The sequence below is a fragment of the Quercus lobata genome, chromosome 6, assembly GCF_001633185.2.
Source record: "Quercus lobata isolate SW786 chromosome 6, ValleyOak3.0 Primary Assembly, whole genome shotgun sequence".
Taxonomy (NCBI): Eukaryota; Viridiplantae; Streptophyta; class Magnoliopsida; order Fagales; family Fagaceae; genus Quercus; species Quercus lobata.
This window is the reverse complement of record NC_044909.1, coordinates 2,719,077-2,738,543: the sequence shown is the minus strand read 5'-3', so window position 1 is coordinate 2,738,543 and position 19,467 is coordinate 2,719,077. Positions and strand designations below refer to the sequence as shown.

Here is a 19,467-nt window from a genome sequence, read left to right as displayed (position 1 = left end):
GTTTGATACTCTTATCGTTTCTAAGTTGGCTTTGACGAAGGAGTTATCGTTATCATCAACATCAAGGTCAAGATAGTATGTGAGTAAGTGGTCGTGGTGTACAGCAATGGTGTTTTCTGCTACTAAGGGTCCATACTCGTTTTCCATTATTTGGTCAGTATTTGTGTATAGCGTAGCCTTTATCATTAGTATACCTGTTAAATCCACCTAGAAAAAAATAGAAGGAAAATATAATATTTGTAAGTGTGGTTGATATTATTTATTTTGATGAGATAAAAATAAATATAATTTCACTAAACAAAATATATATATATATATATATATATATATATACACACATAGGGTCCGGTTAATATGTGTCCTTAGAACACACACTAACCGTACATATAAAGGAATACTTTATTAGTTTTGTTTTACTTTTTCACAAGACAACAATGATTTTTATGGAAACAAGTGAAAAGCATCTGACAAAATTGGAGGACAACATTGGTTATTTTGTTTTGTTAGATCCGGCTTGTTAAAAAAAATTGGAGGTCATATTTGTCATTTTGTTTTGTTAGACAAAAAAAGTACCCCTTGTACAACTTATTTCAAGTTTCTACGTAAAAAACCACCACTATCATTTTCACATAGTAACAAATGCCATATATATATATATATATGGAGAGAGAGAGAGAGAGAGAGAGAGAGAGAGAGAGAGAGAGAGGAGAGAGAAGAGAGAAGAGAGAGAGAGAGAGAGAGAGAGAGAGAGAGAGAGAGAGAGAGAGAGAGAGAGATTTAAAAGTTCTATCTAAGAAAAAATAAATTGACTTAAATTATAAAGTTAACCATAAAAGGACACTTAAAGAAAAAATAAATTGACTTAAATTATAAAGTTAACCATAAAAGGACACTTAAGGAAAAAACAATACCGATATTACCTTTTTCAGTCAAAAAAATCCACCAAAATAACATTGTTTTGGAAAGGAAAAAAAAAAAAAATTAATAGTGAGATTGGACAAAACTAGACGTAAGGAAAAAAAAAAAATTTAATAGTGAGATTGGACAAAACTAGACGTAATGACTAGATTGAAAACAAATTAAAGTTAACAAACGAAGTGAAAAAGAAACTATATTAGAACCTTTGGTTGGGTTTTCAAGTACCTTGGAATTGGTTCCTCAAAAAAAAAAAAAAAAAAGAGCTCTTTACTACTGGAATTGATGCCCAACTTGAAAATCAATGTGCCAGCCCAAGCTCAGTCCAACCCATCTGACCCCAAAAACCTAGGCCTAATTTCATATGGTCCACGAGGTGGGCTTTGGGCTGTGTATACATGAAAAAAATTGTGTTTCGAAGAACAAATATAATGGGTGATCACTGATAGGAGAAGTGCTACATCCACAATATTTTTACAACAAATCATAAATGGTTAGTTGTTATTGAATCAAATTTGAACCTAACACTAAAATTACTTTTTTGCCCCAACAATAACAATAGTTGTTATTGAATCAAATTTGAACCTAACACTAAAATTACTTTTTTGCCCCAACAATAACAACCAGTAACAACCTGTCACTTAGGATTTGTTGTAAAAATATTATAGACATTTCATTCCTCCATTGGTTATTACCAACATCTATTTCTGTTGCTAATTTACGGTGGTTGCTAATTTATTTTACTCTTCACAAGAGGTAATGTTCACCTAATCACCGATTATGAAATGAAAGAAATTTTTTGTAGAATGAAAAAGATGAATCTTACCCCAACTTTGATGGTGCCACTTTGTTTGAATTCCCAATCAAGAATATAATCATAATTACCCACTGTAGCCACCATTCTAACCACCAAAGTAATTTCTGGCTCCCCACTTCTTATCTGAAAGACCAACCACTTTACTTTAACATTACATGAACATAAATTAAAGGGTAAATTATACTTTTGGTCCCTTAAGTTTGGGATAAGTTTGATTTTGATTTTTTTTTTTTTAATTTGATTTTAAGACTTTAGAAAGGGAAAATTTCCGTCACTTGAATTGGGAAAAGTTTGGTTTTGGTACCCCCTAAATATGGGGTTGGTTCAATTTTAGTTAGGGTTGCAAATGCTTATGAACAACTCAAGCTTAGCTTGGAAGGGAAAAAAAAAATCATTTATTTAGCAAATGAGTCAAACTCAAGTCTAAGTTTAAGCTCAAATATTAAACAAACCAAGCTTAATAATAATAATAATGTTTAAGCTTAATAATATTAAACAAGCAAAGCTCATGAGTATAAGTAATGCAAACTTAATTAAAGTTATATTATGTTATATATTTATATGTATAAATGTTTAAAATATACTTATATAGACTAAATATTGAATTGTGTGAGTTTGTAACTAATTAAGTTCATAAGATATCAGATTCTCAACAAAAAAAAAAAGTTCATAAGATATCAAATTATTATTTCTAATTTATTGAATGGTGTAATTTTAAAAAATAAAATGTTGCTGAATTTAATTTTATAAGTTCATAAATGAAAATTGTTCTATTTAATTAACCTATATATTCTAATTTGAAATATAAATTAGTTAATAATTATGAGCATATATTTGTGAATGGGTAAACAATTTTAGTTGTAGTGGTTACTATGTATTGAGAAAAGAATAAGTTAATCAAGTAGCTTATGAACAAGCTTGTAGTTTGAGCTTATTCAACAGTAAACTATACTTAAACATGTATTCTAATTTAGCAATGAACTCAAATTCAACTCATGTTTGAAATAAAATTAAATGATAATCATGAACTTTTAATATTGGACGCGGCTCAACTTGTCTATAGCCTAGCATTAGTCCTTTAAATATGTCGTTGGTTTGATTTGTTCCTAAAATATGAGGTGTCACGTAAACAAACAAAAATAAAAAGACAGACCAAATTGTTCCCCAATTTGAAATTTTAGAGAACAAAATCGAAATTACCCCAAAATTTAAGGAACAAAAGTAAATTTACCAAAATTTAAAAAATAAAAAACCAAAACAAGAACCATAAATAAACCATTCATAAACACAGCTAGACTTACCACTTTGCCTGGAACAATAATTTCTGTATGTCTCCAAGCTACATCACCAGCATACCGCTCAAAAATGCAAATAGCCCTTGGTACCTTTTGTGCTTGTCCATCTACCCCAACCATATACCCATCTATAAATGCAGCATTCCCTGGGCAATCATAAAATGGCTGTAGAGTATCAGCTGTATGCCCAAACCCAAATTCACCAATGTCCATGAACGTCCTATAATACCATTCACTTGTAGGATCCATATATGGAACAAATGTCTCAGATACATGTCCTCTATACAACACACACCTAAACTTTCTTTTCCTGTCATCAAATATTGAAGCTGTTGATATGATAACACCTGCCCGAGCATTGAATCCCACATGGAAATTCCAATTACCCCATTTAACATTTTGGCCCTCAATTGTGAACCCACCATTTGTTATGTTACAAGTAGTAGAATTATGCTTCCCTTTTGGTGAATGAAAATCAGTACCCTCGGCTTTAGGCACAGGTGCTCTAAGTCTATCAGTGTACATTGTAATCTTCATTGAATCAACATCAACTAGTACACTTATTCCTTGAATAGGCCTTGCAAACATGTTAACCGACCCTCCACAATAAAAGCATGAGACTTTGAGAGTTCTTTTTGTAACACGTTCACCAAACCAACCTATTGTAAAGGGTACACAAGAAACTTTAGCTAAATTCAAGCCCCTTCTTAGAATTGACTTCTTGAATTTTGGATACTTCAAAGGCAATTTGCTAGCTTGAAAAAGCTCACTAAAAGTGAGAGGAGGATAGCCATAACCACTATAGACTTGGTTAGATATGATTGAGCCAATGGTTAAGTCTACAATGAGTTCATAGGTCTCACCTCTTGCTCGAATGACAACCTTGGCTTGACGATTAGGCTTGATTTCTTTATAAGAAAGCCACTTTAGGACATCTTGTTTATCTGGTTCTTCAACATCAAGAAAATGAAAGGTTAGGTTAGGAAGAGAGCCAAGGTGAAACTTTTCAATTATGTGCCTTATTTGGTCAATTTCTGTAGGGTTGAGAGGGTCTAGAGGGTGAAAAAGACTACACCCGAAGCAACATTGTAGGACAAAAGACAGAACAAGGAATGGAATTTTCATGGATACTGCTTAATGAATTCAAAGAAGAATTGGTTAAGTTTTGGTGCTAGCAGGCAACCCACCATTTGGGACTATATAGTAAGACATATTATAATTTATTGTACCACCTCTCTTACATAATGGCTGCATTTAACTTTGAATAAAGGCTACCGTGGTCCGTACGTTGCAATATTCAATTTCTTAGACTTCATCAGTAAGCACGAGATGCACAGTCACTTGAATTTTCCAAGTCCTTTTCTTGCAATGAGAGCAAGAATAATCATTTGCTCTGCTTTTGCTTTAATAGTGAAACTAGGGGCATGATTGTTAACATGCTCCTCTTTACAACTCTTGGCTCTCTGGGAACCATATTGAATTCGAATCAACCACCTTATCCTAAATTTAAAATTCAGTAATTCTCGTCTTGTCATGTCATATAATCAACCACCTTACCTCATTTTTATTCATATAATATAAACTGTCATACAAAGCTGGCTCATAGTAAGCTTGGCCTAAAATACATGTGGAAGCCAAATACATACAATCAGCTAACCAATAACTAATGCAGGCCAAAAACCAAAAAAACTACTTTAATTGTTTGAAACATAATCATAGACCTGAGGTGGGATCCCAACTTCCATTGTTCCTTCCAGCATTTGTGTCACTTTCTTCATAGAGGGCCTGAGAATCGGATCCGGATTAATGCACCATAATCCCACCAAGGCCATTCGCTCAAACCTTTTGAAATCACTCAATACTTCAGGTTCATGTCCCACCACCATCTCCAGCTTCCCTGAAATCACACAACTTAGAACCCAATTTGAAAGAAGTAGATCATCCTTGTCACTCTCCTCTTCAACCCGGCTCCGTTCTATGTGCCTTCTAGCACAAATTATTTCAAGTAACATCACACCAAAACTGTAAACATCCACTTTGGCGGTTATAGGTGCCACCTTTAGCCATTCTGGTGCCATATATCCATATGTTCCTCTAGCATTAGTGTCAGTTCTGGTTTGCTGTTTATTCAAAAGCTTTGATAGCCCAAAATCTGCTATTTTTGCTGTATAATTGACATCAAGTAGCACATTATCAGGCTTGATGTCACAGTGTATGATCTGAGCCTCACATTCTTCATGCAAGTAATGTAAGCCACTTGCTACTTCAAGTGCCATTTCTGACCTCTGAAGCCAAGTGGGTCTCTCCCCCTCCTTAAACAGAAAATGTGACAATGTTCCATTTGGCATTAGCTCATAAACTAGAAGTGGCTGATCATTCTCAACGCAAAATCCCAGCAGTCTTACCAGATTTCTTTGATGCGTACGACCAATAACTTTGAGCTCTGTTCTAAATTCCTTCTCACTTTTCTCAGTAGCTTTTGTTAGCTCCTTCACAGCAATATCAATCTTGGCATCCTCTAAAGTTAGACTACCACTGTAAACTCTTCCAGAAGCACCACGACCAAGGACCTTACTAAATCCATTTGTTGCTTCACGCAGCTCTTGGAATGTGAATTCTCGAAAGTTAATCCCAATGGTCTTTGCATTTGGTGACTGCTTTCTCTTCAATAGATGATAGTACAAGGCAAATAACCCAAACAGGAACGCAAGAGAAGCACTTATCATAAGGCCAATCTCCAAAAGAACCCGTGTATCAAAATTCTTCCTTTTCGTTGCAAGACTTGGCTCCTCACTCTTCTTCTTATTTGCTACCTTGATAAATGCCACCCTACCTTTGGTGGAAACACTCTTTCTTGCATTTAGCAGAGGCATCCTCTTCTTGAGACATTTAGAATCCACCCAGGAAGCAGCCAAGGTATAACAATCATCCATTAAAGCCTTCTTGCATCCCTCCACACTAACGTTTGTTACTTGACCCAAATCTCCATCATAGGAACCAGATGGGAAATCAGCATCCTCAATGACCTTCATGCTAAAGTTCCTCATTGAAGAGACAGCACAATAGTTCAGCACGTTTTCCAGGTAGCATCCTTCAGACACATCGCTTGGATCTAACGGAAGATAGCCCGGTAAGCAACTGCAGGTCACTGTTTCATTATCCGATGAAGTGCACATGCCGTTTATGCCACATATAGAATTCGCGAAGCAAGTGTCATTATTGACTCTCCACACCCTTTTCCATCCACTGCCATTTCTTATATGGTAAATATACTGTTGGAAATTGCCATGATATTCAACAGTTGCTCGGTGATAGTAGTCTTCGACTTGGCTTGAAATGTTCTTTGTTATAGGGAAGATTTCATCCATTGTACCATTGACAAGGTACAAGGAAGCACTCTTATCAAAGACTAGGCTCACATTGTCAGCAAAGGTTTGTGTGGTCCAATAACCAGGATCAGAGAAATGATATGCAGAGAGCACCAAGTTTCCATCACTTTGCATTTCCAGCATGAAATTCCCGGTTGAGTAATTTGAACTTCCTTTCGCCTTGGAATAGAGCTTTTGGCCTTTAACTAGAGCTTGCCCCCGTAAGAGTGTGTCTGTTGAAGAAGTAAAGCTCTGCCAAAGGACTCTTGAACTGTTCTCTCTCAAGACAAAGTTGCCATCATTTTTCATGGTCCCTAAACTTGCAGCAGTTCCATTATATATTTGTAGAGTACTACCATTACCATAAGTGAGCACAAGAGCACCGGCATTAGTCAGTTGGATTGATGATCCTTTTTCGGCTGGGTGGTTACGGTTGGCTGACCAAACTAGTGTTTTCTCTGGAATTCTATCAAACCAAATCCCGACAAGGTAGAGGCCGTTTTGGAGAGGATAGAATCCGAATGCAAAATCACCAGACAAGGACCGCAATGAAGCATCGGATCCAGCAGTAAAGCTAGAACCTAAGCTTATGTTGGGAGAAATTTGAGCATGTAAGCCACAGAAATTCAAAAACAGTATTAGAACAATTATCATTACAGCCATTGTTAAGTGCTGTGAAAATCCAAATAAGGATATGTAAATCACTTTATGAGGAGCTTATGTAAAAACTTTCTAACAAAGTCTTCTGGGGTATAATATTTTTTTTCTTCAACTTTTTATGTTAAAATATTATTTGTTATAATCAGAGTAACATCACTTTCACTTGGGTCATGACAGCACTTTTATCATGCACCTAGTACAATAAATTATATCAGCAATTCTAAAAAATGCTATGTCCCTAGACTGATAACTTTGTTTGTTACCTTTACCTTCAAACTATTTAGAGTCTTAGATGGCGCACAATTCATGACAAATGATGACCCACCACCACTCTTATTATGCCATCAATCTTGCTTCACTTGAATCAACATCATTTTCACTTGGGTTGTGACAACACTTTTATCATGCACCTAGCACAATAAATCATATTAGCAATTCTGAAAAATGCTATGTCCCTAGACTAATTACTTTGTTTGTTACCTTTAGATTCAAACTATATAGAGTCTTTGATGGCGCACAATTCATGACTAATGATGACCCACCACTCTTATGGTGCCATCAATCGTGCTTCACTTGGGTCGCACTTCACAGAAATGGTGAGTTGTTTTTGTTTTTATTTTCTGTGGAATAAGATTACCTGACTACTAACACAAAGCCAAAACCATCCACGTCCAAAATTTTGACTATTCACTAGACTTATATCATGCTTGCCAAGCCAACTCACTAGCTACTCAAAGATCATATCTTACTAGACAGACACTTCAAAGTTTGATTGAAAATTGACAGAAATCTAATTGAAGCAAGGTAACAATATGAGACATTGATATACAGAATAATTGTGTGTATCATATGCACATAAGTTGGCATTTTCTCCTGTTTCTTACTTTTCAGATCCTTCCTATCTTGGTTGTTACCCATTGATCTCTCTGGTTTGGTAACAATGGCTGTTACTAGAATTCTTCTTTGGGTTTTTACATTCATTCTCTCCTCACATTGCTCATGCACTCAGATGAATAACAGTACGATTAACTTGGGTTCCAGCATCAGTGCAGGCTCCAATTCTTCATGGAAATCACCTTCTGGTGATTTTGCTTTTGGATTCTACCCTCTTGTCACTGGCAAGTACCTTGTCGGAATTTGGTTTGATAAGATATCAGAGAAAACTCTAGTTTGGTCAGCTAATCGAGACGATCCAGCTGGTAAAGGATCCTCTATCAAGTTATCACGCACAGGCCAACTAGTGTTGAGGCACTCAAATGGGACTGAAGTTGTCATATACAATGTCACGTCAACAGATTCTGCTTCAATGCAAGATAATGGCAATTTTGTATTGCGAAACTCTTCCTCAGGAATCATCTGGCAGAGTTTCAATTTCCCTACAAACACTATTCTACTAGGCCAAGCTTTGGTTATGGGCCAGAAGCTCTATTCCAATGCCAATGACACAGTTGACTACTCAATTGGCCGATTCAAGTTGGAGATTCAGGAATCGGATGGGAATGTTCTACTGAAAGCGTTTCATTTTAGTTATCCTGCTTACTGGTACACTGCTACTGTTAACAATGGCAATGTGAGCCTAGTTTTCAACAAGACCACAGCTTTTTTGTATCCCATTTATGTAGAAAAAAATTCAAAGGCATACAATATGACAAGCGCAGCGCCCACGCCTATTGAAGATTTCTACCACCGAGCAACTATCAACGACAAAGGAAATTTCCAACAGTTAGCTTTCTACAAAGGAAATGGTGCCAGCCAATGGGATGTTGTATGGGAGGCAATTAAAGAGCCTTGCACGGTGGATAATATTTGTGGGGTGTTTGGTTTTTGCACTTCACCTGATAATAAAATAGTCAACTGCACATGCTTGCCTGGTTATTCACCTAGGGATCCAAACATTCCTTCCAAAGGATGTTACCCCAATGTAGTGATGGAATTTTGTGCACCAAATTCTTTGGCTTCAGATTTCACTATTGAAAGACTTGATGATTCTGATTTCCCAAACTTTGATTTCGCAAATTTGGCGAAAATTGAACAAACAGATGAGGATGGGTGCAGGGAGGAAGTGATGAATGACTGTTTCTGCGTGGCTGGCGTTTTTTACAGAGAATCTCATGTTTGTTACAAGAAGAGAATGCCTTTGGTGAATGGCAGAAGAAGCAACCCCGCCACTAATAATATGGTGGCATTTCTAAAAGTCCCTGTGGAGAATGACAATTTGGACCGTAAGGATAAAAAGGAATCTCCATCCAGTGCTGTTATATTGGCAAGCTTTTTGTCATGTTCGATACTTGCTGTGCTCTTTGCAGCCATTGGCATTTATCAACACCCTTGGGCTCAGCGTTATATATGTGTTCAACTTCAGCCACCTCCAAAAAGAAAACCGGTAGAGATAAACTTGAAGGCATATTCGTTTCAAGACTTGCAAGAAGCATCAAATGGTTTCAAGAATATTCTAGGCCAAGGTGCATTTGGTACTGTCTACAGTGGGGTTTTAACCTTAGAAGATGAAGAGGTTGAAGTAGCTGTTAAAAAGTTGGAGAGAGTGATTGAAAGAGGTGAGAAGGAATTCTTGACAGAAGTACAAGTAATAGGTTTGACACATCACAGGAATCTTGTGCGGTTGTTGGGTTATTGTAATGAGCATAATCACCGGCTTTTGGTTTATGAGCTAATGCAAAATGGGACTTTATCTAACTTCTTGTTTGGTGAAGAGGAAAGACCCAGCTGGGAAAGTAGAGCTCAAATTGCTCTTGGGATTGGAAGAGGTTTATTATATTTGCATGAAGAGTGTGAAACCCAGATCATCCACTGCGACATAAAGCCACAAAATGTTCTTCTTGACAACAATAACACTGCTAAGATAGCCGATTTTGGCCTAGCAAAGCTGCTGATGCCAAATCAAACTCGAACAAACACCAATGTTAGAGGAACAATGGGATATATAGCACCAGAATGGCTCAAGAATGCACCTGTAACAGCCAAGGTGGATGTTTACAGCTTTGGGGTCATGTTGCTTGAGATTATCTATTGTAGAAAGCACATGGAGTTGCATCCAGCTGCTGAATCAGCAGAGGTCGAGTACACAATTCTAACAGATTGGGTTTTGAGCTGTGTTAGAGATGGGAACTTAGAATCCACTGTGAGTAATGACACTGAACTTTTGAGTGATTACAAGAGGTTTGAGAGGATGGCTATGGTAGGAGTATGGTGCATATGTTCTAATCCAACTCTTCGACCATCAATGAAGAAGGTTGTTCAGATGTTAGAAGGAACTGTTGAAGTCGAAGTTCCTCCTCTGGTTGATGCACAAATATTTTAAGATAAATTTTATTGTCCTCTATTTATGTTTCTAGTTTTGATTTGGATTGTGAACTACTTCAATTTGCTACATGATTAATAAGAATTTTCCTTTTGCTTGCAGAACCTCTAATTATTGAAAGATCACCATGTAATTCTTTTTTTTTTTTTTTTTTTGATGAATTGAAAACTTTTATTAACAAAAGGCAAAAAAAGACTCATAGAAAGAAAAGCAATTTGAGAAGAAAATCTTGATTTCTCACTTAACTGATTAAAGATCCATTACATCCCTATTTAACACATCAATAAAATAGTCTAACTAACCAAGCAAATCACTCTGCACTTACCGCTGCACAGTGAAAACTAACTAACTAATTAATTGACTGTTCTTCGAATTACAAGCTGACACGTTAATAAGTGAGTCACGTGCTTCTCACACTTTGCTAACTAAAGAAACAAACGACCTACAGCTTAGTATACATTAGGATCTAATACTGTCGTCTAGACAGTAATACAAAATTTTGCAGAAACATTGCAGCCTCCATTCACCCTTTCTCATCTACTCTTTTGCAAAAGGAGTCAAAACTACAAGAGATCAAAAGGGTCAACCTCTTCCTGTACTATCCTAACAATACCAAAACAAGCTTGACTCCCAGACATATATACAGCTAGCTCCTGGGCAATGTTGTTTTTGTGAGGAGCGACATCATTTTGATAAAGTGAGATCCAAAATAAATATTTGCTGTATTGCTTGCTCCTTGTCTAGCTGTTCAAGAGTTCCATCTTTGTTGTAACACCGCACCTCCGAGTTTGGTTGACGCCTCTGCCTCTTTCATTTGTTTGACGTTTACATTAGTTATAATTCACCTATTTAAAAAAGGTATAGTTTCACACAAATCCGTTACGGAAAAATGTAAATGCATTATGGCTTACATTTTCAAAAAAAAAAACATACAAATTTAACCCAAGAGTTTTAATAAGGTCAAAATTCTAAAACTAACATTCGTGGAGATGAAAATATTATATTATTGTTGTAATTCAGTGGCACCATTATCTACTCTCTTTCATGAAAATAGCCTAGGTTTGAATTTCCTTTCCATTTTTTGTAACTACAGAATTATCAATATTTATTTGTTGCTTAACATTGTGTATCATGCCAATTTCTCCTAATATTTTCTCTTCTCTAGCGTAAATATTTGTCTCTTTACTGTTTTGTGTGACCATACCTATGCAAATGCCAAGGCGCAAATACAATTAGCCAATGGCTTTTGCTAAGGTCCTATTTTGTATGTGTTGGCATATCCAAGTCAAAATTTTTTTTTTTTTTTTAATGTCTTTGTTTCCCAATTTAAAGTGTCTAGAAACTGATCAAGGAAATTTACTTAAAGACATGATCGAGCTGCTCAAAATTCTGCAAGTTGTAAGTGTCAAATTTGTTGTCTCGATACATAGCTCAACTCTGGCCAATCTATCGAGGTCACCTATACCTCAATACTAGCCAATCGATCAAGTTTCATAATAACAGAATTTTCAGTTTTATTTCTAATGATGTGGCGACCTTATAATTTGTGCACTTAGTTTCTTGGACGATTTAAATAACATATTTAAGAGTCGTCATCACACAATACAGACACACCTCACAGAGAAGTTGATACAACTCTTGTATTTTCTACTACAATCCTAATCTAATTTCATGGACTAACTATTCATGGAAAGCTAAATGTTGCTTTATTGTTTGTTTTGTGTAGCCATACATATGCAAATGGCATGGTGTAAATACAACTAACAAGTGATCTTGAATTTTCTACTACAATCCTAATCAAATTATTAATAGTTTGTTTTGTGTGGCCATACATATGCAAATTATGTGGTGTAAATGTAATTTACCAATGACCTTGAATTTTCTGCTACAATCCAAATCAAATTCCATGGACTACAATTTGTGTCAAATTCATGGACTAACAATTCATGGAAAATTCAATGTTGCTTTAAAGTTTTGTAGTGACCTTGTATTTTCTACTACAATCCTAATCAAATTTCATGGACTAACTATTCATGGAAAGCTCAATATTCCTTTATTGTTTGTTTTGTGTGGCCATACATATGCAAATGTTGTGGTGTAAATGTAATTAACCAATGGCCTTGAATTTTCTTTAACAATCCAAATCAAATTCCATGGACTAACATTTCATGGAAAACTCAACGTTACTTTGTTGTTTTGTAGTGGCCTTTTATTTTCTATTACAATCCTAATCAAATTCCATGGACTAATAATTCATGGAAAACTCAATGTTGCTTTATTTTTTTGCAGTGGCCTTGAATTTTCTACTACAATCCTAATCAAATTATTTATAGTTTGTTTTGTGTGGCCATACATATGCAAATTTTGTGATGTAAATGCAATTTACCAATGACCTTAAATTTTCTGCTACAATCCAAATCAAATTCCATGGACTACAATCCGTATCAAATTCATGGACTAACTATTCATGGAAAATTCAATGTTGCTTTAAAGTTTTGTAGTGACCTTGTATTTTCTACTACAATCCTAATCAAATTTCATGGACTAACTATTCATGAAAGCTCAATATTGCTTTATTGTTTGTTTTGTGTGGCCATACATATGCAAATGTTGTGGTGTAAATGTAATTAACCAATGGCTTTGAACTTTCTATAACAATCCAAATCAAATTTCATGGACTAACATTTCATGGAAAACTCAACTTTACTTTGTTGTTTTGTAGTGGCCTTGTATTTTCTATTACAATCCTAATCAAATTCCATGGACTAATAATTCATGGAAAACTCAATGTTGCTTCATTGTTTTGAAGTGGTCTTGAATTTTCTACTACAATCCTAATCAAATTCCATGGACTAATAATTCATGGAAAACTCAATGTTGCTTTATTTTTTTGCAGTGGCCTTGAATTTTCTACTACAATCCTAATCAAATTATTTATAGTTTGTTTTGTGTGGCCATACATATGCAAATTTTGTGGTGTAAATGCAATTTACCAATGACCTTAAATTTTCTGCTACAATCCAAATCAAATTCCATGGACTACAATCCGTATCAAATTCATGGACTAACTATTCATGGAAAATTCAATGTTGCTTTAAAGTTTTGTAGTGACCTTGTATTTTCTACTACAATCCTAATCAAATTTCATGGACTAACTATTCATGGAAAGCTCAATATTGCTTTATTGTTTGTTTTGTGTGGCCATACATATGCAAATGTTGTGGTGTAAATGTAATTAACCAATGGCTTTGAACTTTCTATAACAATCCAAATCAAATTTCATGGACTAACATTTCATGGAAAACTCAACTTTACTTTGTTGTTTTGTAGTGGCCTTGTATTTTCTATTACAATCCTAATCAAATTCCATGGACTAATAATTCATGGAAAACTCAATGTTGCTTCATTGTTTTGAAGTGGTCTTGAATTTTCTACTACAATCCTAATCGAATTATTTATAGTTTGTTTTGTGTGGCCATACATATGCAAATTTTGTGGTGTAAATGTAATTAACCAATGGCTTTGAACTTTCTATAACAATTCAAATCAAATTTCATGGACTAACATTTCATGGAAAACTCAACTTTACTTTGTTGTTTTGTAGTGGCCTTGTATTTTCTATTACAATCCTAATCAAATTCCATGGACTAATAATTCATGGAAAACTCAATGTTGCTTCATTGTTTTGAAGTGGTCTTGAATTTTCTACTACAATCCTAATCGAATTATTTATAGTTTGTTTTGTGTGGCCATACATATGCAAATTTTGTGGTGTAAATGTAATTAACCAATGGCTTTGAACTTTCTATAACAATTCAAATCAAATTTCATGGACTAACATTTCATGGAAAACTCAACTTTACTTTGTTGTTTTGTAGTGGCCTTGTATTTTCTATTACAATCCTAATCAAATTCCATGGACTAATAATTCATGGAAAACTCAATGTTGCTTCATTGTTTTGAAGTGGTCTTGAATTTTCTACTACAATCCTAATCGAATTATTTATAGTTTGTTTTGTGTGGCCATACATATGCAAATTTTGTGGTGTAAATGTAATTTACCAATGACCTTGAATTTTCTGCTACAATCCAAATCAAATTCCATGGACTACAATCTGTATCAAATTCATGGACTAACTATTCATGGAAAAATCAATGTTGCTTTAAAGTTTTGTAATGACCTTGTATTTTCTACTATAATCCTAATCAAATTCCATGAACTAACTATTCATGGAAAGCTCGATATTGTTTTATTGTTTGTTTTGTGTGACCATACATATGCAAATGTTGTGGTGTAAATGTAATTAACCAATAACCTTGAATTTTTTATAACAATCCAAATCAAATTCCATGGACTAACATTTCATGGAAAACTCAACGTTACTTTGTTGTTTTGTAGTGGCCTTGTATTTTCTATTACAATCCTAATCAAATTTCATGGACTAATAATTCATGGAAAACTCAATGTTGCTTTGTTGTTTTGAAGTGGCCTTGAATTTTCTACTACAATCTTAATCAAATTCCATGGACCAATGATAATTGCTTAATACAACAATATTATCTTAGTTTTAGTAGACATTTTCACATGTACTTTGTGTTTAGTCTCATATTTACACATAAAATGAGAATTTGAAAGTTTTCTCAAAAATATACTCATTATGTGTATTTTTCTTTGATAGGATATTATAACTAATTAGCTAATCATACCGACATTAAGAAACTAAGAGTATCCAAGGGATAAGATCAATTGAGACATGATTTTTGAAGCATTTAACAAGTCAAAGATGTTTGGAAATATAAAAGGTAAGAGAGAATTTTATTCAAGGCAAGTTTGGAAAGAATCCAAGAAGGAAAGATTTGAGGCAATCTCAGTATTTTTTTTTTCCATAAATTTTTGCACAAATGCTAGATTGAGCTAATTCTTGTAGAATTTGAAAGAAGACTCAAAGATCTACAACTTTGTAGTTCACCACAAATACGGAATAAAACATTTTGGAGGCCAAAAGTGAGCTGGAGTTGACAACATAAAAAAAAATATAGAAATTAAGGGATTGACATCCCATATTTGAGGGATTTTTCCTTTTTCTTTTCGATGTTTAGTATTTTATTTTACACAATTATGAGTGGCTAAATTTCTAGCTAGGGTCATGTCTTCTTGAGGTTATTTACGTGTTTTCTGCAGTTTGATGTTTGAATTTTTGGGACTGATTTTAACATTTGAAAAACATTGCATGTTGATAAGTTTTTAAGATTTAATATATTTTATTGAGACACTTGTGAATTCTTTATTTATGGAAAAAATGGTTTTGATTTGGAAGGCTAAATCTATTTCAGCTGTTTTTGATAGCGGTCCTCTATGCATTTGAATTTTTGAACAAGGATCCTAATTTCTTTTATTATTATTTATTTTCTAGCCATTAGGAATTTATGAGTAAAATAGTCATTAGCAATTATGAGAAAAATAGTCGTTGGGCAATAATATATAATATATAGCCGTTGGGCTTTTATAAGTATTAGTTACTAATAACTATATGTTATTATTGTCATGAATAGCCTATATAATGCCCATTATCACACCCTTTCTTATAAATCATATTTTACTACTCTATATTTAAATATACACAATCCTATTATATGTCTCTCCCACGTATTTTTCTACAATTTATATTTGTTCTAAGGAAAGGTAATAGAGGGTTGTTCTTGAACCTTTGTGAGTGGAAGTGCGTCCATCATGAATGTTGACGCTATAATCTAATCCTGGGGGTCTGTTTGGCCAAGAGAACCAGTCGCACCGAGTTTTACTCTGGGTGGTATGAATCAACCTTTAAGGACAACGCTTTCGTAATGTGATTCTATAGCATTGTGAGATCATTCTAAACTCCTTTTTATTTTACATTCTTGTTAATTATTTGGGATTTTAATTTTGAATCAAAACTTGTTTATTCACTAAAATATTTCCAACAATCTTAAAGGTTGATAATTCATGCTTCAAAATGGATAAACAAATTATTGATCATGAAATTTTATATTGTGGTATAATATTATGTTTGTAAAGAAAAAATCTCAGTAGTTATATTCGTAGATATAATTACTTATATCTTTTGTGGAGTTTCTTTTGCTATATGTTTAATCAAAATAATTTGGTGGACTAAGAATTTTAAAAGAAAAAATAAATGATGTCCACCCACGTGTATTTTTTATTCTTTAATCTAAATCAATATGTGAATAATATTATGTAACGTTGTCTTGAAATGTGAATATCAACTTATTGCATTAGCAATTTTTGTGATACTATATGTTTATCATATTTAATGAAATTGTTGTGTCCATTGAAATATGAGAAACATGAGATTGAAGAAAAATGTATGTGTTTTGAGAAAGGTTTTTTGGAATTCATAACAAATAGTTAATGATAATATGTATGAGAAATAAGATAATAAAAAAAAATGGCACAATTGTGAAAAAAAAAAAATGGTGTAGACTTATGGTGAAGGCATTCCTATTGTTAAGTGGGATCAATAGTGCCGTATCAACTTGACACTCCTATTGTATGATGAAGATACAATGATACCATAATTTAATTAAATATTATTTTCCTTGCTAAAGTATTCAAGTAATCATTTATGGTCATGTGAAAAATAAATTGTGAATGATTAAATATTTGTATTATACAATTGTGGTATAACAATGTCAAATTTTACAAAATATTGAGTGTCTTATTCATGTGAAATTATGGACGTTCTTAAGAGTGGTTTCTAGTAACTAGAGGCTTTTGGCTCTATGTACAAATGCTATTATTATTACATCTCTTGACATAGATATATGAAGTGAGAAATTATGGAAAATAATTAAAAACTTCTTTATATAATTTTTTTTTTTTTAAGTGATCCAACTAGTATTTTGGGCTAGTATATAACATTCAGTGGGAATATATATTTCTTTTATCCACCAAGTGCAAGAGTGATATTGAAAAAATATATTTACATATTTTATTGGCTATATGTGTTGTTTTGAGATGGTGGATAGGTTTTTGTGAATTTGAAATAAATAAAAAACCTTGTAACTAGAGGCTTTTAGCTCTATGTACAAATGCTATTATTATTACTTCTCTTGACACATATATATGAAGTGAGAAATTATGGAAAATAATTAAAAAATTATTTATATAAAAAAAATTAAAAAAAAAATGATCCAACTAGTATTTTGGGCTAGTATATAACATTCAATGGGAATATATATTCCTTTTATCCACCAAGTGCAAGAGTGATATTGAAAAAATATATTTACATATTTTATTGGCTATATGTATTGTTTTGAGATGGTGGATAGGTTTTTGTGAATTTGAAATAAATAAAATACCTTGCAAATCCGTAACAAGAGGAACCAAACTCCTTAGTTTGGTACATAGTAATTTGGATGATTTAAAACACACAATGATTAGAGGTGGTAAAAGATTTTATGTAATCTTTGTTGATGACCATTCTATATTTACTTAACTTTGCATATTAGGAACCAAAGATGAGGTATTGGAAATTTTTATAAAATACAAAAAATGAAGTTGAGAATGGCGTAAACTTAACTTGGTATACCTCAAATTGTGAGGGTGGTTGGCTAAGATGTTACCCAAATCTAAAAGGAGAATACCTCAAAGTGTGGGGGTACTTGCCTAAGGTCATGCTACATGAACGTAAAAGGAGGAAACTAAATTCTTAAATATGTAATTGTGTGTTTATTGGTTATACACTTATACTTGCTATAGTTCATGATATAGCATTATTTTCATCAAGAGTGATGTATTTAGAATTTAATACTATTGTTGAATCTTACGAATGCTTTCTTTAAGTATGTGTTTCCTTTGTTGTGTTAAAGGAAACACGTGCTAAAGGAAAATGTGTACCACTTCTAATGATCTTGTTGTGATGTACAAGGATTGAGAAGAAGTACGCGAGTTATTAAGAAATAGAGTTATGGTAACAATTTTATTGTCTATATTGTTGAAGATGAACATGTAAGTTATTATGATGCAATTAAATTTGTTGATGCATCATTATGGTTGGAAGCTTTTAACAAACTATTAGATTATGTCTAATCATACTTGAAATGGGTTGAGCTTCCACCTAAGGATAAAGCTATTGGTTGCAAGTGGGTGTTTAAAAGAAATTATAACCGAATGGGATAATGGATAAATATAAGGCATGCTCGGTAGCTAAAGGCTATAAGCCAAATACCATGTTAATTATTTGATACTTATTCTTCGTTTATTAGGATTGCATCTATAAGAATGTTGTTTGTCATTGTATCTATTTACAAACCTATTATGCATCATATGGATGTTAAAACTATTTTTCTAATAGGTGAATTAGAAGAAAAAAAATTTTATATGGAGAAACCCAAGGGTTATGTTGTCCTTGGACAATAACATAAAGTTTGTAAATTGGTTAAATCCTTATATGGATTAAAACAAGCATCTATACAATGACACGAAAATTTTGATATATGATGCTTACACATGGATTTGTGATTTATGGTCATGAGGATAAATGCAGATATATAATAAGTTAAATAATAATGAAGGTGTCATTATTTGTTTATATGTTGATGACATACTTATATTTAGAACTAGTCATAATGTTGTGTGTGGGGAGGATTTTTGTTTCAGGCCCGCACAAGCAGTTTGTCCGCTTTAGGACAAGCCCACACGGTTTTGTTCTCAAGTGACATGGGAAGACTTTGAGTGCAGTCCCACATCGACTGTCGATGTGGGACTGCACTCAAAGTCTTCTCATGTCACTTGAGAACAAAACCGTGTGGGCTTGTCCTAAAGCGGACAAACTGCTTGTGCGGGCCTGAAACAAAAATCCTCCCCACATTGTGCATGATACTAAATATTTTCTTGCCTCTAAATTTGATATGAAAATTTTGGTTGAGGCAAATGTTATTTTAGGCATCAAGATCCTTAGGGATAATAATTGCATTATACTAGCATAATCTCATTATGTGGAGAAAAAAAAAATTGAACACTTTGATATGTGACCTATGTCTATTATGTATGACTTAAAGATGCACTTGATCAAAAATTGTGGTGATAATGTT

At 33.6% G+C, this 19,467-nt stretch overlaps 3 protein-coding genes across 3 annotated transcripts in view; 1 reads left to right on the top strand and 2 right to left on the bottom strand.

Moving 5' to 3' along the window:
* LOC115950531 (primary amine oxidase 1-like) overlaps positions 1–4,152 on the bottom strand; it is a 28,179-nt gene extending 24,027 nt beyond the window's left edge. Inside the window, exons 1-3 of the mRNA XM_031067722.1 lie at positions 3,034–4,152; positions 1,742–1,855; positions 10–207 (exon numbers count right to left, since the gene is read on the bottom strand). Coding sequence (XP_030923582.1) covers positions 10–207; positions 1,742–1,855; positions 3,034–4,152 — 1,431 coding nt within the window. The remainder of the gene's footprint in view (positions 1–9; positions 208–1,741; positions 1,856–3,033) is intronic.
* Positions 4,153–4,563: 411 nt separating this feature from the next.
* LOC115950534 (G-type lectin S-receptor-like serine/threonine-protein kinase LECRK4) lies at positions 4,564–7,157 on the bottom strand. Its single transcript, XM_031067725.1, has one exon. It carries the CDS (start codon positions 7,056–7,058, stop codon positions 4,722–4,724), a length of 2,337 nt encoding a protein of 778 aa, XP_030923585.1. The 5' UTR covers positions 7,059–7,157; the 3' UTR covers positions 4,564–4,721.
* Positions 7,158–7,801: 644 nt separating this feature from the next.
* Positions 7,802–10,473, top strand: LOC115950533 (G-type lectin S-receptor-like serine/threonine-protein kinase LECRK2). The gene has a single exon (XM_031067724.1). The coding sequence runs from the start codon at positions 7,996–7,998 to the stop codon at positions 10,372–10,374; it is 2,379 nt and encodes a 792-aa protein (XP_030923584.1). The 5' UTR covers positions 7,802–7,995; the 3' UTR covers positions 10,375–10,473.
* Positions 10,474–19,467: the final 8,994 nt, after the last annotated feature.

What these genes read in the sequence shown, in the direction of transcription:
- LOC115950534 (XM_031067725.1), bottom strand. Translation starts at nt 7,058, where the DNA reads ATGGCTGTAATGATAATTGTTCTAATACTGTTTTTGAATTTCTGTGGC.
- LOC115950533 (XM_031067724.1), top strand. Translation starts at nt 7,996, where the DNA reads ATGGCTGTTACTAGAATTCTTCTTTGGGTTTTTACATTCATTCTCTCC.